The sequence below is a fragment of the Nipponia nippon genome, unplaced genomic scaffold (assembly GCF_047370975.1).
Source record: "Nipponia nippon isolate SJK-2023a ecotype South Korea unplaced genomic scaffold, ASM4737097v1 scaffold_4, whole genome shotgun sequence".
In the NCBI taxonomy this organism is placed as follows: domain Eukaryota; kingdom Metazoa; phylum Chordata; class Aves; order Pelecaniformes; family Threskiornithidae; genus Nipponia; species Nipponia nippon.
In genome coordinates this window covers 124,467,654-124,489,280 of record NW_028262358.1, presented here as the reverse complement: position 1 = coordinate 124,489,280, position 21,627 = coordinate 124,467,654, and the positions used below count along the sequence as shown (strand labels likewise).

Below are 21,627 nucleotides of genomic sequence, written 5' to 3'. Positions count from 1 at the left end.
AACTCAGCCTCGATCAGAGAAAGGGTATTGTTAAAAGAGAGATCTCCATAGATCTGCTGAACATGCTAGAGGGATAGCAGAGCTGTGCAAGAGAGTTTAGCACCCCTGCAGACTTGGTGAAATGGGATGAGTACACCATTAACTTAGTGTCATATAGCAAAGGCAGAAAACCTAGGGCACCTAACATTAGAACTGGATGTGTTGGTCCAAGCGACCACTGCTGTATCTTGAATCCCAATACGAACTGAAGTTGTCTAAATCTCATCCTTGAATTTGTGCCTATTAGTTTGTTCTTTTAAATGACTTCTGTCATGAATCTTCAATGTAATTGGTATCCATGCTGCTGCTTCAATAAATAAGCAAATGAATTCAAAGTTTGAAGCTTGTCAGGCTGAAAGGAAAGGTTTGACCTGTACTGTGCTGTCATCCGTCTCTCTCACTGGCCAGTCCTGCATCACTGTTCCCCATACCTCTTTTATAGGCACGGCCAAATGCTTGTCCACTGGCAATCAGATTCTTGAGATACTTAGACCTCTTGACTTCTGATTGTACCTTCTGTCAGACTGAGTTGGAAAGAGAAATCCTGTCTACAGAAAGAAAGTAGCAAGAAACTGGGCTGCTGTGAATGCAGTCAGATTTTCCCAGATGGATTATTTCAAGGATGAGGATTATTCATCTAGCGCATGGACATTCACCGTGCGAGTGGCAGTGCAATCACAGACTTCTGTAGAGGGAGTCACAGTGAAAAGTAACAACTGCCAGGGGTTTTGTGTTGGAAACTAAACTACCGATGTATTTCAAAACAACTTCTCAATACAACCATTAATTAGTTATTTTCTATTGCTGGTGGCTTAGTCTTCTATTCAAAACTAGTGGTTTCCTACTTTGTTGCCAGTCCCCTGAGCCACCTCCTCTTCTTTCTTTTAGCTGGAAATATGTTGGATTTCAGTATTAAAATCACCACTTGAAATTGTAAAGATCTAGTTCACAGCAGGAAAGAAGCCTGGAGGTAAGGCCACGCTGCCCTGTGCATTTTTATTACACCGGTAATTCAGAGTTTGCAGAGTGATCTTAGAGCTCCTCTGTGCTTTGTGTGAGCACAGGGACAGTCTATCAGCTTTAACTTCGAATCAGACTTGTAACATGAATTTCCAAACTGTGAATTATATAGTCTTAATTTCCTGTGCTTTAGCTAGATTTCGGAAGTCATGGTCTGCCCCTGTGCAGTTTTAGTTGGATATCGCATTGTTCTGTTGCTTTCTGGAATCGTTGTGGCATGTTGATGTGCCCTGTTAATCAGCTGCCACCCTCCATCAGAGAAGTAGCAGCTTTTTCGATTTATTCCGGTATATGTGCAGTTAATACGGTCATTGAGAATGCAATGTAAGTATAGGTGAATTTTTGACTGAGTGAAAGCTGGGGTGAACCTGTTAGGAGGGCATTAGAGAGTATTAAATTAGAGGAAATGGGCCAAGATGACCCATTTAGGTATAAAGTTTCCAGATTAAGCCATAGATATCTTTTAAAAAGGATAAGTGGGCATCGTGGTTTCAGAAGGGGAAAGAAGAAAACAGAGTCTTCAAAAAAAAAAAAAAGTTTTAACTTAAATACTGAATAATATTAAAATTGAACAGTGTTAAAACTACCGTGGTTAGAGAGTAGTTTGGTTACTCCTGCCATGGGGCAGCATCCTCTGTCAGAAGAGCAAAGTAGGCAGCTGGCTGCCGTTACCGTTTCACCTGCCTAATTTTTATCCACAGTTGGACGAGAGTCAGTACTCGAGAGGAATTTGAGGCATGGTGTGAACACAAGACTCTTGATTGCACTCTCACAAGAATTAGTCATTTATCTGAAAACAAGTCCTTCTGTAGCCAATGCAAGTATATGTTTATTGGGTTCTCCATAAATATAATGGGAGTAATTACTTGTACTTCACAGGCTCACAGCAGTATTGATTAATTAATGTGTTAATAGTGAGATATGACCATCAGTATTTGTGTTGCATGTTTCAAACTATCTCTCAAAATACGACTTCTGATAGAACTAGACAGTTTCAACGTTGTCACTTAAAGTTTACCTGAATTATCAGGCCGGTGCTTATGAATCTAACTGCCAGCAATGACAGAGCTGTCTTGGGAGTGAGTAAAAGCCTGCTGAGTGGAAAGAAAATCAGTGTGAGTAATGCAGATGAAAAAGGACTAGACAGAAGCCTTGTCATCATTTAGGAAAAACAACAGAAAGAAAGGGATGAGTATGTGACCGATACCAAAGTCAGCACACGTTGAAGAACAGACAGTGGAGTTACAGTGGCTTAGAAAGTCACCACATGGCTGAGCTGTGTTAACTGTCCAGCTTCCCTGAAACGTGACACGAAACACGTTAATTAAACTTGGGTGAACGAGGACTTGGCTAATTTGCTCTTTTTGTCTTCAGTGACAAGGTATCATATCAGTAGTTGGTGGCTGTGGGAATGTTCAGTTGGCATTTTAAGCTTCTTCAGCTGAAACCGTGTCTTGTCTGAGCCCTTAGTTTTACTTTAAGATAAACCAGATGAGTTAATTCATGATTTCACAGGCAGCTAAGCCACTCTGAAAGGGACCTAAAAGAAATCTTGTTGTATGTGTGCCTCTTGTGCCTACTTCTGCATTTGGCCAAATTGGCTTGTCGCCATCTGTTTAGTTGGTAATAGCAATTATCAGAGCCTTCTCTAAGCTAATTCAGCTCACTCACCCAGGCAGAAACTAGGTATGGGTGGGCTGGTTGGTTGGTTGGTTGATTGATTTTCCTGCTGGGTTAGTGAACTGAACTGATCTGCAGACACTTCCACCAAGTCCTGGAGCTGTGCAGAAGGGCAGAAGAGCAGGTCGTAGGTCAGTTCACCCTCTCTCATGCATCTGCAGCCTCGGGACTTGCATCTGTAGGTGCTCTCCTCCTGCTCCGAGCAGGACGCAGAAAGATGTGGAGTTGCCCTGAGAGCATAGGCTGGGTCTTCTCTATGTCATGCAAGAGGACATTTCTCTAGTTCAGGTCTGGGCTACACAAAGAGATGTTTGTTGCTTTAAGAGCATTAATTAGGATGTGTATTTCTTTTTGAAATGCTTTTAAATAAAATAAAACTCTAATACGGAAGCAACTGTGGCCAAAAGCCCCTGTTTTTGCCATTGTGATTTATATTCTTCAAGGAGCCACTGTTATCTATTCCTGAGTTGTTCTCCGAGTATAATCTCTGTCTTCACAAAGACTGTGTGCCAGTAAAACTACACTTGCAAACTATTTTCTTGTGGAAAAAAAAAATTGCTGTGTAGTTAAGCACAAAATTAGGGGTAGGTAAGTTTCGGTTATTTGCTGGGTTTGGATTTTAGTTTTCTGAAGTAACAAATTTCTCTTTTAAGAAAGTGTGTTAATTGTTACTGCTGGTGATAGGTCCTGAGGGAGAATGAAGGTGCCTGAAATACTTCAGAACGTCTCTTTATTTATGTGTGGAAGAGAGGTGGTGGAAATCCTGGTGATAGCATTCCTTGAAACTTGTCCTACGCCTTGTCATATCCGATGCTATTGATGGACCCTGTAGGACGGCTGTATGTGTGGTGAGAAAACGCTCAGAAGTTTGGCCAGGCACTTGATCTGCCATCTTGAAGGATGCCTGTGTGACTTTGAACAAGTAAGTCATTTTGACTTGTCTGAAGGCCAGCCCCTTTCTGTGAGCTCTTGGTCTCAAAAATGAGCGTAGTTTTACTCCCCTGCCTCACAAGGGTATTCTATAGGAAGATGTGTAAATACACATCTTATTTAGGTACTCCAGCTAGCAGAATTAATAGAAGAATTCTGAGATTCTGTCTGGATTTTAATAAAGGATTGGTCAAATTCTGAAGTGAACTGGAGGCAGAAGGCAGAAGTATACCTACCCCTGTCATCTTGATGGCTGAAAATACATGACTTGCCAGTCTGGTGCCTAGGCTAGGCCCACGTCTCAGTTTTATTGCCACAATTTCTCTCTTTCTTCATGTGGGTTAAAGACAATATTTTGGTGTCTCGGTGAGATTTGCTTAGCTGTGTAACTCAAGCGCATAAGTCCTGCCCTGGTTCTGTTACAGAGCTTATATATCCAAAGTTTAGTCTTCGGCTCCCGAATCCAAGAGCTCCTCCTTTGCTCTTGGCACAGGTTTGGGCTTTGGGCCCTGGTTCAGCACTCAGCTGCCACTACAGCTCTTCTCTCTGTTTGTTAGTCCTTCTGATCCCTCATTCTGCCCTTGAATCCAGCCTCAGAGTTTGAATTCCTGCCTCGTTGCTGTAGAATTGCAACAATGGTAGGAAACCCAGATTTTAGAAGCAGGGAAGGTTAGGGTTAGACAGATAAGGTGTCAGTATGAATCAGTCTGTGCCTTGAGTAGAATTCAGAAGTATCTGGCTCCCAGCCCTGTGCTTAGTCAGAGGTCAGTCTCTTTTGTAAGACTTGGATTATGACAATAATTGGCATTTATATTATATTTTTGCCTTGTAAGATCGATCTCAAGTTCTCTGTCTCTTTCCCAAAGATGTAAAGCGGATACTATAAAGCAGAGTAAGTTACTCACCCAACTGGAATCAGAGGCAAAACTACTAGGGTTTGCTTACTGCCGGTGTGCCAGCATCCAGTAAAAAATACTTTATTGTCAGTGAAGCATTTCAAAGACTGAGAGGAAGAACAGCTTATGTAGAAGTAGTGAATCTGGGTTTGGGGCTCTTTAACTAGCTGAGAAACTTGAAGCCTCCTGAAGAAATGATATGTTGATATTCTGCTCTCAGCTTGCCTTCTATAATTTGTGTAGCGGTGAGTATTTGATTACGTTGGATTTATTTTCAGAAGTTTCAGGCTGCTCTTATTAACTGTCACCATTTTGATCGAAAGCGTATGGCAGTGTTCTGCATTCATAAGACAGTATTTTGCATTCATAAACAGAACCGGTGACGTTTAACCTCGATAGATCAGCTTGTAGTCTGATTTCACTCCTTGCTGCAATGTGAGGCTTTCGTTTCCCTGGGATGAGAGCAGTCATTACAAGCATTACATTTTGTTTGTGAATCAGGATGAATGGGAGTAGAGTCCTCTTTGAAAATCAGAACTAAGAGATGCAACTGCAGGAGATAATTATGTTAACATATGGATAAGGATGGCTCTGTGTTCACTGACATGATGAGCACTTGAGGCCTGATTTTTTTTCTCTCTCTTGAAAACTGGTACAACTCCACTGAAAATACTGGAGCTGCAACTGATGAGCCTAAGTGTTGGCTCAGATGAGTCAGATCCTTAATCCTCTGTTGCGCCCCAGAATTCATAGCATCGACTACTGTTTTGAAGGCAGCTTTGCGTAATATGGTGCAAAGCTTTGGGCGTTTCTGAAATATTTAAATTGGCTGTGAGTAAAAGGAGATGCACTTGTTCAGTAAGAACAGAAAAGGGCAAAGCTTGAATTTCAGAAGACTAGATAGTTTTATGCCCTAAATGTCCCAGTTTTGTTCCAATGGTGCTTCAGAGCTGTACTTGATGGGTCACAGTCTTTGCCTCTGAACATGTGTGCATGGCGTCCACCCTTTACTTTGTGATATATGTCAACTGCTCTGTTTGTGGAACAGCTATAGCTCGGAATGAAAGTCCCTCTCTTGAGCATCTTGTAAGAACCAGCTGCATCCTTTGGGATGGGTAGTGGTGGGTGAGATGTAGAAAAGGACGGAGGAGTGAATGAAACTTTGCTTGGGTCCTTGGATCTTATAAAAGTGTATGGAGAGAGAAACAAGCTTGCATAATGTAAAGCATGGTTAAAAAATTAGCAGACTGGGCAGCTGGAAACGCAGTTTCTTTGTAGTCACTGCTTCTGATAGAAAGCATCTGGAGCAGTAGTTCAAGTGAATTAGGTTGTTGAATACCAGGCCGGTTGATAAGCAACTTATATTGCCTTTGGAAATAGCAACGCCATCCTTAGTATCCAGTTTTGCTTGCTGTCTAGATCGGAGACCTCGCATAGAAGGGAAACACAGCGGCCCAGTCATACCGAACGAGGATCCTTACACTGGTGCGTGGGTCTGGGGACTGGGCATGCGAAGCCAGCACGGCTGCTCTCTCTGCTGCGTGTTTTTAATAGCTGGAGGACATCCACCCCCACAGTTGTTCAGATAGCAGTTCTCACTAATCCTATATGCATATACAGACAGGAAAAAACGGGCAGGCTAAGGGGTTCAAGCTGTGAGAAAGACTCTGATAGTTAAAACACTTGTTTATACTTGTATATACTTTGGGAGAACCTGCTTCAGCCGAAAAGCCACAACTTCACCTTGTGATTTTGCTCTTCCATTTAAAGGGCAAGATTGTGTTCAGTGACACCAAGAAAGTGCATGTTATTTTGCAAAAAATGATGGTGCTATAGAAGGTAAGATTACAAATTCTGGAGCTACTGTTAACAGGAGAGTGTAGTGCTCTTAGGGTCCTACCCTGGACCAGCAGTCTATGCCGTATGTCAAAGAAGGGTCGAAGTTGGCATCTCTCCCCATCCTGTTTGCCACAGTTGATGTGACTTTATCAGAATCATTCTTAAACCAATTACCAGACCTAGGATCCTGTTCTGAACGCTTTGGCTCTAGCCCACTTCCATATTATGAAGATTATATCAAATATAGGTCTTATATCAAAAAGCACAACTGGTATTGCAAGTCTTGAGCTTTGCAGAGCTTATTAGATAAAGCAGTGAATTTTAATGGAAATTCGGAGAAGGACCTCTGCAGAAGATGATCTCTTCAGTGATGCTAGAGTACTTCCTACTCATGTACAGTGAGTAGAGGAGTGGAAAAAATGATTTCTTGTGATCATTAAAGAGTCCAGAGCCATTTTCTCAAGTGTTAGAGGTGTTAAGGCTGGTGTCTGGCCTTATTCCCAAATGGGTAATTGAATTGCTTTGAACTTCTGCAAGTTCAATTGGACATGGACTTAGCTCGTAGCTGTTTTTATGGGATTATTCTGCTGTGTTCCATCACCGAGAAAGTTAGTGTCGGGTAAATGATTCTTGTATCGGTGTGGGCTTAGGCTATGACAGTAGGTGAGAAAACCTTGCTGTGTTTTTCCTTACTTTTCTCTCTGAGATGCAGGAAGGTAAGGGAAGAGAACAGCTCTGTGTCTGGCCACGTACCCCCACACAAGATCAGTACTTTCAAAGTGGGGAGGGAGCCCAATATCTAAAGGGCAAAATTCATACAAAAATGAGGCTAAATAAGTCTTGGTGGTATGACAAGGAAAAGCAATGGTGAGAGCAATTGTGCCCCTAAACAGCCTTCAGTCCAGAAAGTGGCTTTTAGAAGTGAAAAAGAGTGGTGCTGCATCTGGCTGGTCGAGACCTGCTGCATATTTTATATCTGTGGATTTGGGAGGGAAAATAAGTTCTTTTTTATTTAGCTCCTTATAGTTCTCCCTTCAATCTGATATCCAGGTACCTCAGGTTCCTTTTGGATGAGCCACGAAAGATAAGCATGAAGTTTTAGTGCTTTATAGATACCAAGAGGCAGTAAGTGGAATTGGGCCATCTTACTTGGGGTGTGACTGCCAAGAAATGTAAATAAGTTTGATACTTTAGGCTACCTTTTTCCTGTCAGGATCTAAATAAACTTGATTCGTTTTAAGGGCCAGATTCAGTTAAAAAATTTGTCAGTTTTAGTTTTGAGATTAATTAGTACTTTGCAGAGGTCTCGCTTTCAAAATTTCAGGGAGAAGAATGCATGGTGATTCTCCCTTGGTTGGCCCTCTTTCTTGGATATCTCCCCAAGGAAATTTGACAGCCCGTTGTAGGTGGTGAGAGTTTTGCTAACTGACCGGAAGATAAAGCATGTGATTATAAGCTAAGATCTGCAAGTGTTGAGGAATTTTTGCTGCATTGGCAGCAAAGTTTGCCAAAGTTTGACCACAGCAAAGCAGTCGTTCCACAGTCTTTGTTCTCAGGAGAAGTATTCTATATCTTTATTTTCTCCTGCACACCCCCAGTCATTCTGCTTGTCCCTGTCTTGTTTAACTTCTTGTTACTTTTGCAGTTGATCATATAGAGGGAAGCAAATCGAATTATAGCTAGCCAGAGGAGTTCAAGAGGTGTCGTGGTTTAACCCCAACCGGCAGCTAAGCCCCACCCAGCCGCTCGCTCACTGGCCCCCGGTGGGATGGGGGAGAGAATCGGAAGAGTAAAAGTGAGAAAACTCCGTGGGTTGAGATAAAGGCAGTTTAATAGGTAAAGCAAAAGCCACTCACACAAGCAAAGCAAAGCAAGGAATTCATTCCCTCCTTCCCATGGGCAGGCGGGTGCTCAGCCATCCCCAGGAAAGCAGGGCTCCATCCCACGTAACGGTTACTTGGGAAGACAAACGCCATCGTTCTGAACGTCCCCCCCTTCCTTCTTCTTCCCCCAGCTCCATATGCTGAACATGACGCCATATGGTGTGGAACAGCCCTGTGGGCAGCTGGGGTCAGCTGTCCCGGCTGTGTCCCCTCCCAGCTCCTCGTGCACCCCCAGCCCACTCGCTGAGAAGCAGCAAAGGCCTTGACTCTGTGTAAGCGCTGCTCAGCAATCACGAAACCATCCCTGTGTTATCCACACTGTTTCCAGCACAAATCCAAAATGTAGCCCCACACTAGCTACTAGGAAGAAAATGAACTCTGTCCCAACTGAAACCAGGACAGGAGGATAAGCGGCTCTTACAGCAATATGGGATGGATGAAGTAGTGGAGAATATCCATTAATGAGGTGAATGAAATTATGATGATTCTAAAATGGCTGATTTCCTTAACTGCTTCGTAAATTGATCTTTAAACAGCATAAGTTTATAGAAATATGTTAAAAAGGGAAAATAACTGAAGCCCTGCTTGAATAACAGTTCTAAATATGTTACAGTAGTTATTCATTAAAAAGCAGTAGATAGTTGGCAGTGTTGGAACATGTTCAATAATACTAAGTTTTGCAATATTTGTTTTGGGTTTTTAATGGAAAATTCCCAGTTCCTGCAGTTGTTTTCAATACATAAAACTCACTCAGAAGCATTGTTTCTAGATCTCATGGTTGTGTAGAAAAGCACATGAAAATGTGAATAAGAGTTCAAAATCAAGGAGACCGATTAGAAGTATGTCAGACGCAATGTGTGCTGTGTATGTAAGTATAAGCAAGGCAGTTTTTACATCTGTATATGACATTAATGAGACCAGCAGTGAGATACTGTGTCTGATTTTGGTGTTCATATCTCTTTAGGTGTTAAAAAATTATACAGAAGTTGTCTAAAAGGGTTGGAGGGCTAGAAGGACACCTTGCATGGACAGACAGACTGCTGGGATCGTTGACTTTGGTTTTGGTTTTTTTTCAAGTTACCAACGTTTTTCCAGTGATTGTTAAACATAGTATAATGGATCTAATCTGACAGTAGGTTTGCTGCTCTTAGATTGCTTTCTGCAAGCCTTTTAGCAGCAGTCCACAGATGAACAGGACTCTGTAGAACACAAGTTGGAAGTCATTGAATATCTTGCTCTTACTGCAGAGCCTTGTCCGGCAGCCCTTGCATCCCTGCGCCATTGAAGTTATTGCACATGCACAGCGGATCCCCGCTGCATCAAAGCGGGACAAATTGGAGGCCAGGTCACTTTCCCACATACAGCCGCGTACGACAGAAGGTCAACCATTTCTCTTGCATATAAGAACACTGGAGTTCATTATGTGTAATTCACTAGTAAGTCACTAAAGGATACTTAGGATTCACTAAAGGTTTATGTGCAATTCACTAAAGGATATTAATTTGGCCTGAGAACCCAGATCTGGAAGCTCAGCCCTGACGTTTTAGACAAATTAGGGATCACACCCAAATTCTAAAGGGAATGACTGGCCATGGCAACAAACTGCTGCTGGAAATGGTAAGTTCTGTGTTGCTTGACATCTTTTAAGCCATCTGGAAAGTCAGGCTTTTGTCAGATGCGAGTTTTTCAGTTAACAGGGCTAGAAAGACAAAAGTTTTGGGTTTCTAAGTCTGTGACAAACTGGCGATTAAACTAGATAATCTAAAGTATGTTTTGGTATTAAACGTCGAAGAGTCAGTAAAGTAGGAATTCTGAGTAGAGGTAATTATGGGTGGAGGTTCTGGTTCACTAAATCCTCCAGTTCAACAAGTACTTGAGTACGTGACACTTGGTGTTGACAGATAAATGATCCAGGAAATGGTGACATGAGAAATACAGGTAAGAAATGCCAAAAATGGGTTTATATCTAAGGAGAGGCGAGCTGACATATCTAGTGAAAACCATCTCAAGGCCAGATGTTTAAGAAGAGATTTTTCAATTTGAAAACCGTGCTACTCAGAGCTGACACGGGGGGCTTTCAGGCTGTACGGGAGTTGGTGATGTGAGTCAGTAAGTCAGCGTGACACTTCTCTTCTCACAAAGCCTGGGGAAAAGGATCGAGCAGCCCTGCTTCCCCCAACGCAGAGGCCAAACCTAGAACACAGTGTCTGTTTCCAGATGCTCCTTGTCAAGCTCTGAACGTCTCAGTCTGAGATGCAACTTCCAAATTTTACTTGTTAGAATTCCAGTCAGTTGCTAGTCTACTGCTGCATTGGCTGCTTTGCCTTCCTTTTAGTAGAATAATCTGTGTGCTTGTCTTTTAAAATTTTAAATGGCTTGTGTGTTTTCAGTAATCAATTGTCCAAAGGACAGCACATTCCTGTTGGACTGAAGCACTTATATGGCTGTGGTCCGTCTGTCTTCTCACATAGTCGTTTTCTTGGATGGGAGTCATCCCCTTGCATTGTCCTCCTGCTTCCTTCTCCCATTGTTGAAACAATGAAAGGGGGGTGGTAGTTGCTTTATGAGACCAAAGACAGGAGCTTCTTCTCATTTCTGTATTTTCCAGGCTGCAAGTGCCATTTTTTGTGGATTCATGCACCCTGGCTTTGCAGCACCACGTCTGTACAGGTGCCCTCTAGCTACAACTCTACTAAGCAAGCCAGTTCTCGGTGGTGTTCTTCAGCCCCAAGGCCACTTGGCTACGTCCATACTGCCAGACACTTAGCCTTGAGCTGAGTGGCTGCATCCAGAGTGTTTGTGGTTTCTGCTCCATGCAAAGTCTTAGAAAAAGCCTGTGAATTGGTCAGGAGTGCACAGGTTGACCAAAACTGTGCCAAAGACAGTTACAGTGATTTAACAATGCTGCAGACGACTGCGTGTAGATGCTACGGTGCCTCTTCTGAGCACTACTTAATTTACTATTATTGACGTGCCTATACCTGCTGACTCAAGGATAGACCTATTTGCATTGCCTAGTCAAGTCTGTGTTGCGAGATGTTATTCCCCTAAGAGATTCCCTTGCTGCACCCCCAAAACCTACAGGCTTGGTTTACTTTTATGCGATTCGTGTATCTGAAAAAAGACTAAATGCAGCAATTGAAAAAGTTTTGTCACCGTGTGGCTCCTGTTGGGGACTTCTCTGTGCCAGTGCAGAAATGGAAATGAGGAGTGATCTTCAAAATTTGCGGAGAGAAATAGGCAGCCCTGTCCCTGGAAGGTCTAGCATAATCGTGACAGCCATCATCCCTCTTTTGGTTTTCATAGGGTCCTTGGAATTCTTCCTTGACTTTCCTGAGGCTGCTGTTTGTCTGCTCTCGCTTGTAGGGATTGTACATTAGCTCTGTCATGTCTCCTGGAGCTTGAGTGATCTCTTCACCCTGCTCTCCTGCAGGAATTGTAATAAAACCTTGACTCAGAAGATTCACAAGAAGGATGGAAAATGCCTCAATCTCTTTGCCAAGTTCTGTCTGCCCTCCATCTGCCATGCCTTCTTCTCAAGATCTTGAGTTCTGAAGGAGGTGATCTTCTCATTTTTATGCCATTTGCATCTGTAGTGAGGAGACTTAGGAAGGAAAAGAGATTAAGGGAGCATACTGTGATTTTTTTCAATTCCATTTCTGGGCTTTGCAGCAAATACATGTTCGTTGTTCTGGCACCTTGGGAAGTTTAGGAGTTAAAAATGCTTTTGATGAGCCACCATGATGACTGAGTTACATGAGAAGCCTGCCTTTGGAGGGGGAAAAGGCTGTAGACTTATTTCTTTAAATGAAAGCTCAGTAGTAATTGGATGTGCTGCACTTTCCTTGTTAGGGCAGGCGATCTGTGACAACATTCCAGGTTCAAAAGTTACTAACTTCAGAAATCAAACTTCAGAAATGGGACTTCAGTCACATCAACTTTGATCCTACAGGCCACTAGAATTTCCGCTAGGTGTGGTTTTATCTTCTTTTTTTTCAAGGTAGCAACAAAAAGTTAGGGCAACTTGAACTGTTCGTACTTAAGATTCAAAAGAGTTGAGATTCATAAATCTCACGTCATAACTGGTTAAAACTTCTCCAGAAAGACTCAACCTCTGGCCTCGACCTGACAGTTTTGGAATCTGGGATTTCTGTCTGGTGGATACTTAGCAACAGGCAAAATTTTGTCTGAAATCAAGTTGCAGTCTTAATTACTGAGAAACCACTGTCTCTTTGTAGCAGTGGTTTATCAAAAGCAAAAGGGTAGTAACTGCAGGTTTGTTGTCGAAGGTGCAGGGAATGCTAGTAGAAGAGAGAAATGCTGTTTGAGCAGTTGAAAGAAAATAAGCCCTTCTGCTACATAGTGAGACTAGCATTCGTGGGAGGTTGCCTGCTGAGCTTGTTTGGAGGTGGACTGTTGGGCTGCCAGCTCTGTCGTGTGTGTGACTTAAAGTTTTGGACCAGAATTGATCTTGCCTGCATGTAAGGTACTTCCCATGTACCACAGAGAACTATTGAACTGAAGTATTTGCTTTTACATTTTACCTTGTTTTTAGTCTGCTGGAAACCATGTCTCACTACACAGACGAACCAAGATTTACCATAGAGCAGATAGACCTGCTTCAGCGCCTGAGACGTACAGGAATGACCAGACATGAAATCCTCCACGCGCTGGAAACCTTGGATCGTCTTGATCAAGAGCATAGTGACAAGTTTGGAAGAAGGTCTAGCTACGGAGGTGGTTCCTACAGCAACAGTACCAACAATGTCCCAGCATCTTCCTCTACAGCCACAGCTTCAACACAGACCCAGCATTCTGGGATGTCCCCATCACCGAGCAACAGTTACGACACCTCCCCACAGCCTTGCACTACTAATCAGAATGGGAGGGAGAGTAACGAGAGGTTGTCTTCATTCAACGGGAAGATGTCACCTACCCGCTACCCACTTGCAAACAGCTTGGCTCAAAGGTCGTACAGTTTTGAAGCTTCTGAAGAGGACTTGGACATTGATGACAAAGTGGAGGAACTGATGAGGTTAGTAGAAGTCTTTATAGTTTGGGAAGTCATAGTGAGAAGTCCCTCAGAAGAAATCTGCATGTTGGAGGACTGCTGTAGTAGTGATGGGTATTATCAAGAAAGCAGGAACTGCGTTAGACAGCTGTTCCCCTGTTAGTTCCCTCGCGGTCGCTATCTCAGTACCTCTCACCTGCCTCCCAGTCTTGTGTAGACAACCCCTGGCTGTGCGTGGGTATCCCACAGTCTGTTTTACTGCTGAAATATTTTTCCCATGCTGTACCAAAAATTGAAATTGATGTTAATGCACTAATTTTCCGCCCTATTTTTATTCAGAAGACTTCTGACTGAGTGTCAGTTCATGTGACTCCTCCACTACTTCATACCAGTTGTATTCCCTTCCATATATAGGAGGAGTAGGGAATCTGCTTGGTTAATGCTTTCCACTGGGATCTGCAGAGCACGTATGTTATCTGTTTGGGGCAGGGGCTGACTCTCTCTGGTTTTGCACAGTCTGCAGATTGGCATAGGAAAATACAAATAATAAAGAAGAAGCAGAAGTCTTCAGTGAGAGCCAGTTGGGGTTTTTTTCCAGACTGACCTTCCTTTACTTTTTGCAGCTTCCTTTTCAGCATTGTGGCCAAGATGAAAGGAGGGGATTATACCACTGAGGATGAAAGTCAGAGTCAGTGGGCTTGATAGCAAAAAGAAATAAGAGGAAAGGCCAAATGTCTCAAAACAATTTTGGTCATAATGTTGGAATGTTGTCTTTTCCCCAAAATTGCAACATTTGTGAAGTACCTATGAGAGAACTAGGGTCCATAAGCTCCAGGATGAAAATATCTTTGAAGTAGTTTGGAGATTTAAAGTAAAGGTGTGGCTTTTGGGGTAGAGGATTAGAGATGAGCTGTAAGAAAAGCCGATCAACCTCGTTTACTGTCGGCTGCAGGGTAATGGCGTAATGCGGGAAGGTGGTGAGTACAGCCGTATGCAGGAGTTCCCATTGCTGAAGTTTAATCGTTCCTTTGAGTTTTGGGTTCCTATGCAATAAGTCTCAGGTAACACTTTTAGTGCTTATTTAACCTGAAACTACTTTTATTCACAGGCATATGGAAGATGAGTGTTGGGTAGAGAAATAAAAATGAACCCGCAACATAGCATTTATTTTGCATTTACATTTGCAGGCTTGAATCTGCCTTGAATGCTGCTGGGGCAGGAGGGGAGAAGGGGAAGGGAAATTACCAAATAATAAAGCCTAATAAAGTCTGGTTTTAATTGTCTGCCCTTCTCAGGAAGGGAGGGAGGAAGAGGAGGGAAAAGTATCTGTTTACTGCAATTGAAATTTGCTGCATATCACAGTCCCTGTGGAACCTCCAAATTATTTTCTTTTTGGCACAGTTTTCGTCCCTTCTGAACTATCTTTGCACACCTTGTAAAAATCATACAAAGGCTTTAAATAACTGGCGCTTGTTCATTCAGTGCAGGCTGTGGACTAAGGAAGTAGGGGTGGGGGGGTAGAGGTTGCAAAATCTTTTCTCCTTTGGGTCTTTTCCTTGAAAGGTTGGAGAAGGTTTGTGTCTGCATATTCATTTGTGTAGCTAACCATGCAGACCCTGCTATCCTTTATTTTTTATTTTTGTGCCTCATTTTTATGACTGAGGTTTTTATGCTGGTATGAGAGATTTATTCATCCCTGCGTAATGAAACTTTGTACATTCCATATGGTAGTGCTGCACCTAATATGAATTATATAGGACATGAGTCATCCATTCTCCTGCTAGGGTACTTTGATCAAACGTGACACTTGTTAAAAGAAGTGTCCACCGGTGAGGCACTTTGACTATTTTAATGCCTGCCTTCCCCACTCCTTGTCCCCTAAATAAAGGAAATAAAGCCATTTTGCATCTTCAAAGTGCACTTTGGTCTGTCCGTCTTTTTGTGTGTTCTTTTGTTTTTTTGTTTTGGTAGGAGGGACAGCAGTGTGATAAAGGAGGAAATCAAAGCCTTCCTAGCCAATCGGAGAATTTCCCAAGCAGTTGTTGCACAGGTAACAGGTAAGAGCTCAGGGAGTCCTTTCTTCCTTTTGGGAAACTGTGTCTAACTGCCTATCTGTGCACGGTGCAGATGTTGGAATATTGCTTGGCTTTCTGCATTGCAGTGCAGATCTGTCAGCTTAGTCATGATAATGTATGCCTTTGATTTAAGACCCATTGTCCCGCACATCATGGCACTTCCCCAGTGAATCACTTTTTCTTTTTTTCCCTTTTTTTTGTGGCTTGTGCTAGCAGATTTTATTTTACAGCATTATAATAAGCCCGAAGTTCTTATCTTAAAATGAAAACGGTTTTCCTTAATTCTTAAATTGTTTGTTGAGTGCGGCAAAGAGATGCGTATCTGCATCTCTATGTATGGAGGGAGATAGATAATATGTATTTATATTATAAAATGTCTATCAATAGGCAGGAGACACAGCTATAGCTGGTATCACTACATCCAGGAGTCAGATTATCATAGTTTGAAGTTTTTCAGTCACTTGGCTTTGAGTCACGGTTAATGAAAATCGGCTGTGAGGTTGAGGGGATGACCATATCAGCTCAGATTTTACCTAGAACGAGAAGTAGTTCTTTTTTTGCCCTCTGCCCTGTGCCTTCTCTCTTTCGCATTCAGGACAAGCGAACAGACTGCAGTGATAGCACGTCTTCCTTGGGTGTGTTTCCAGAGCTTTACCCAAAGAGTATCGAAGTCTTACTGCTCCTCCATGGGTGGGGTGTTATTAGTTCTCCTTTACGAGCTCACATTGCTTGTCTGGAGCAGCATAGCTGGTAGCCTATTTAGCATGAAGACTTGATGATAAAATACAGATAGCCCAATCCCGTGTTATACCTATAACATTTATTCATTTTTAAACCCAAGCTTGAATAAAGATCTTGAAATAGATCGTTTTTAAGGTTCCTTGATGACTAAGAATGCCAAACAAGCGGGAGGGAAGTTGTTCTTTTATGATATTCCCAGTATTTGAAATGTCATAAGAACCCATCTGGCTGGGAGATCTGGGTTTGCAGACATGCTAGCAGTTGAGGCAGGCAGGCAGAAATGGGTGCTTGAGCCATGGAGCCAGGAATTCCTTCCACATCTCTGACTCTTCTCTGTGATCTTGGGCAAAGTTACTTGTCCTTCCCTGGTTTCAATTTCATCTGTAAAATCGCGAGATTAACATTTTGTGTAACTCTAAGGAGTGTTGTTGGCCTTATCAGATGTTAGCACTAGTACTTCAAAAATTAAATGCGAAGTCTAGTTGCTTAAATTGTACCTGAACTCTGAAGTTAGTGGGTCGCTCCCCTACTTCTGTGCAGTCCTTGCCTGAATATAATCCTGGAATAACTCATCTCTGAATTAACCTCTGCGTAACACCCTTCACATCTACCAGCAAGTCAAACTAGCTTCCCCTTCAAGAGAAGCAGTGTAAGGAGGAAAGAATTGCAGAAAAAGAGTCTTTCCAAAACAAGCCAGCGTTGGTTTTTTTTTGGTCAGTGGGATTATTGCATGCAGGGCTGTTGAATCAGAGTCACCACACCAAATTTAAGACAGAGCCTGTATCAGTAAAAGGAGCTGATCTAATTACAATTAGCTAGGTTTCTCGGTGCATCTCTTGACACCCCTGCAGGCAGACTGTAGGAAAGTCAAGGCCAGTCTCTTCATACCTGACCATTTTGCTCCTTCCATCCTCCATCTACTCTCTTGGATTTCAGTTGTTAAAGTCATTAAGTTGGCATTTAACCTTTGGGAGCTTTCACTGTCTTTGCCAGGCTCTGCCTCCTGTGAGTAAACAGCAGCATCCACTTCGTGCTCAGTTGACTTTCACACCCATCCCACTCAACCCTCCTGTGTAACATGGCGGGGGATCCAGACTGTGCTCTCTGCTGGTTTTGGCTGCGATAGAGTAAATTTTCTTCATAGTAGCTAGGATGAGGCTACGTTTTGGATTTGTGCTGGAAACAGCCTTGATAACACAGATGTTTTTGTTATTGCTGAGCAGTGCTTACACAGAGTCAAGGCCTTTGCTGCTTCTCAGCGAGGGGGCTGGGGGTGCACGAGGAGCTGGGAGGGGACACAGCCGGGACAGCTGACCCCAGCTGCCCACAGGGCTGTTCCACACCATATGGCGTCATGCTCAGCATATGGAGCTGGGGGAAGAAGGAGGGGGGGGGGGGGGGGGAGGGGCATTTGGAGTGATGGCGTTTGTCTTCCCAAGTAACCGTTATGCGGGATGGAGCCCTGCTTTCCTGGGGATGGCTGAGCACCCGCCTGCCCATGGGAAGGAGGGAATGAATTCCTTGCTTTGCTTTGCTTGTGTGAGTGGCTTTTGCTTTACCTATTAAACTGCCTTTATCTCAACCCACGAGTTTTCTCACTTTTGCCCTTCCGATTCTCTCCCCCATCCCATATACAAAACAAGTGGTGCACAAGGCAATTGCTCACCAGCCACTGACCGATGCCCAGCCTGTCCCCGAGCAGTGATCACTGCCCACCTGTCAACTCCCCCAGTTTCTATATTGGGCATGACGTCATATGGTATGGCATAGCCCTTTGGCCAGCCTCGGTCAGCTGTCCTGGCTGTGCCCCCTCCCAGCTCCTTGTGCACCGGGCAGAGCAGGGGAAGCTGAAAAGTCCTTGACTGGTGTAGCAACAACTAAAACACCAGTGCGTTATCAACATTATTCTCATCCTAAACCCAAAACACAGCACTATACCAGCTACCAGGAAGAAAATTAACTCTATCCCAGCCAAAACCAGACACTCAGACAGTGAACAGAGAACATATTACCGATGTCTCTTTCGAGCCTGCCAGTGGGACAGAACGAAGACTGAACTAATGGCACTGTGTTATTATCTTGTTTTCAAGCCAAATCAATGGGAAACCAGGTAGATCTAAAGGTTAAATGGCTACGTCCTTTTGCAGCTGACCCAGTAGTGTTTCCATGGACCTTTCAGATAAGAAAAGAAGGGGATGTTTTGCACGTGATGCAGTTTCTCAGGCAGAGACAGCCTCAAGGCTTGCGCTGCCCTGCGACGCACCAGTCTCTTCCTCCCACTGCCCTTTGCAGCTGAACTGTGTCATCCTCTGTAGGCTTGGTGGGAAGGTCTATGGGAGCCGATTAATTTTAAATATAACCCATAGCCTTGTGTAAGCGGATACGTAGTACTTACGTGCCACTATTAAGTACATAGTTATGGCTTATCTGAAAGAAATAGTAAATCTCAAAGAGATGTTTGAAGGGACCAGATTAAAGCGTGTGTGCTCAGCACTACCGAGAGAAACGTCAGCTTCCTTTCAAAAGCACCGTACGGTGAAGAGTGACTGAAAATAGCTTGGGACAGAGAGCCGGAGCAGAAAGCATGCGTCCCAGGGCTCTCACTTCCAGAGTTGTCTTAGGCCTGATGAGTGCTAGTTGACTTGTGTATTCTTCAGATGTATCCAACATCCCTTCCCATTCAGCTGTGAAACAGGCTCCCACGGAAGGTCTGGAAACCACTTTTGGTTCATTAAAAAAGCAGTTTGTGTAGACAGAGGTAATGCTTTGCGGAATATATGATCCCAAATGGTATCATCTCAGTGTTTACAGGCTTAGTCTTAGTGGTAAAGCTGTTCTGTAAATCATTTGGTAAACAAGAGGGAAAATAGATAAATGAAATCTAAAGAGTGGTCAGTAACAGATAGCATAGGGGAGGGCTGTGAGAGTGAAGTGATTCCTTTTCAGAATACTGTTCAGCCTCCAGTGATCCGTGTTTCTTGGTCCTCTTTATTATATTGCGCATGGAGGTGGAGCCCTGTTCTGGCCAACAAAGAGGCTGTGAAAGAGCGTGAAAGGGGGCAATTCTGCCAGAGCAGATCAGCAGCCCAGAGAGGCTGGTGTGCTTACAGCCTCCACCGCCGTTTGCTGGAATACAAACATAGCAAGCAGTTTCCGAGGGCTGCAGTGCAGATGTTGGGCATATTTGACTTGCCCATCCACTGGCTGCCACCCTGCATCAGCTGGAAGTCATTTGTTTAGCACTTGAAATAAATGCAGAGTAGTGTAGCCTCAGCTTTTAGCGTTCGTCTCTTCTGCCCCGGGAAGAGAGGCAAGAAAGAAATGAAATGAAAAATTTATGGCTGGCTCTGTCCAGAAGGAGAGTTGTTTGGCTTGGCTACCCATGCTGTCAACTTTCTCCTTTCGATCTCTAGCAATTTCTTTACTACTCTAAAAAATGGTGTGTGTGTAATGGGAGGGGAGAATGGCACAGAGAGGGGAAAGGAGTAATAGTGCATCTGAACAGGGTGATATTAGACCTTTAGCTGGGAACGTAAAACTTTGCTTCCTTTTCTTAATTACAGCTGGATTTGAAGTTGGCCAAATTGGACGTATAAGTGATGAACTTTAGCTAAACCAATGTATTTGCATGTCTTCAAATTGCGGGTCTTGGATTACCTCACCAGAGAGCGTAGTGTTTCCCCTGTGCCTATGATGGTATTTGGCCCCATCCTGTATCTTGTCATGTTCTGTCCTTGGTGCCGGGACCTCTGACGCAACTTCTGCCCCCTGAAACTTCCGTTTTACCCTAATTTGCTAATTCTTCAAGCCATTCAGGATTTCATTCAGCAATATCTTTCTCGGTTTTCCCATCTTGATTCTGATATTGCAATGCACTTACAGAATACGCATTCCTACGTCAGCCACAGTTCTACAGAGCACGCTGAGCAGCCTTGCAGTTACAGACTCTGCAACAGTAAACGGCTTTTCCTTTGGTTTTCCCTGTGCTGCAGCGCAAGGGGATGGGAAGTGCTGGAGAGGGAGGATACGTGAGAGAGAACCACGGAGCTGAAGGTTAAAGTCAGCTGTTGCAGTAGAACAATTTTTTAGGCTCTCTTAGTCTTTATAAAATTACCAGAAACTTTAAAAGTCATTTAGATAATGAATCTGACAGGGAAAATTAAACCTGGAAGACGTTCTACAGGGCTGACTTGTGTACTGAGAGAAGAGGGCAGACTGGAAAATAGTAAGAGAGTATTAAATGGTGACTTGAAAATAAAGGAATGATTGATAAGAAGCAAAAACCTAGCATAACACTTATTATTGCTGGTCCTAAATACAGGAGCTGCTTTTTATAGAAACTTTTTTAATGGTGTCTGTAATAAGATAAACAAGAAGCACTTGGGTTGGGCTCTGTATAAATAATCTCCTCCTGATAAGAAAAATGACAGTATAAACAGGAGCTAATAATAGTTCCTGCTGAATTTCCTATCTTGTTACTTGAAGCTCCTTTTAACATAGCTGCAGCTTACTCCAGGGTAGGTATTTAGCCCTACATGGGGGAGGTGAGATGCCAAATTTTTATCAACAGTAATTTGAAGTCGTGTGCTGCAATTTGCTTTAATTGCCACCAGAATTGTATCTGGGTACCAACTAATTTATGGTCAGCAGGCAAAGGATAAAGAGATAAATGTAAACTTATTAAGAGATGCTGTCTCTTAGCTTCCAAGTGTAGATGGAGGGCAGGGGAAATGTTTTTGGAAACTAACATCTCTCTGTTAGGTACTACAGTAAAGGAGAGAGGGAGGAGTACACATAGATGAGTCCTTTGCAGCCAGGCTAAATGCTTTGATGGATGATGCCTCTGCGAGGTTTGGAAATACTACCTTTGCCATTTTTGACACATAGGGAGTGAAGGAACAAAAAAACCCTTACTTTCCTGAGGTCACAGTGGAAGCAGTCTGTGGCAGAGCAGGAATTTGAGTTCAGATTTCTCAATTCTTAAGCTAGTACCATAAAAACTAAACCACCATTAAAAAAAATCAGCAACAATAAAAAGCAGAGGTCTTTTTTTTTTTAAAATACATAACACACAGAGCTTTCCAGTGTGCAGTTCTGCTAACCTTCTCAGTTATTCGGCTTGTACAATTCAGCCCTGTCCTACTGTCTCTGTCTCAATTGGTAGGAGATCTTCAGGACTTAGCTTTGTGTTATGGTAAACACACACAGCAGCTAGTGCAGCGGAGGGCAGCCTTGAAGCACTGCTATAATATACATAAAATCCCTTAAGGTTTGGAACCTACACACAGGGTTGCTGAGCAAATGCAAATACAAACAAAGTGAAACTTCACTAGTTCCATTGTGAAGAGAATTCCGAAAATTACTGAATTACTGATCATCTGAAATGGCAAGAAACTGGATTTTGAAAAACATCTTCCTTCCTTTTTTTTTTTTTTTTTACACTCATGACAACACAGGGAAAGATTTGTTTTTCTATGATTTTGATCTTTGCAAGTTTTCTGTAAACAAGCTTT

General features: G+C 43.1%; 1 protein-coding gene across 24 annotated transcripts in view; it reads left to right on the top strand.

Annotated features, from left to right (window-relative positions):
* The window catches only part of HMBOX1 (homeobox containing 1), a 127,737-nt gene that overhangs the window by 47,046 nt on the left and 59,064 nt on the right, over window positions 1-21,627 (top strand). For 23 of the 24 annotated variants that reach the window (XR_015708227.1, XR_015708228.1, XM_087774830.1 and 20 more), the window contains exons 3-4: window positions 12,843-13,322; window positions 15,270-15,355. Coding sequence is in view for 22 of the 24 variants with exons in the window: in XM_087774830.1 (XP_087630956.1) it covers window positions 12,843-13,322; window positions 15,270-15,355 (566 nt within the window). In the remaining 2 variants the exon portion in view is untranslated. Of the gene's footprint in view, window positions 1-927; window positions 1,010-12,842; window positions 13,323-15,269; window positions 15,356-21,627 lie in introns of all 24 variants that reach the window. The other variant, XM_087774812.1, reaches the window with a different exon arrangement.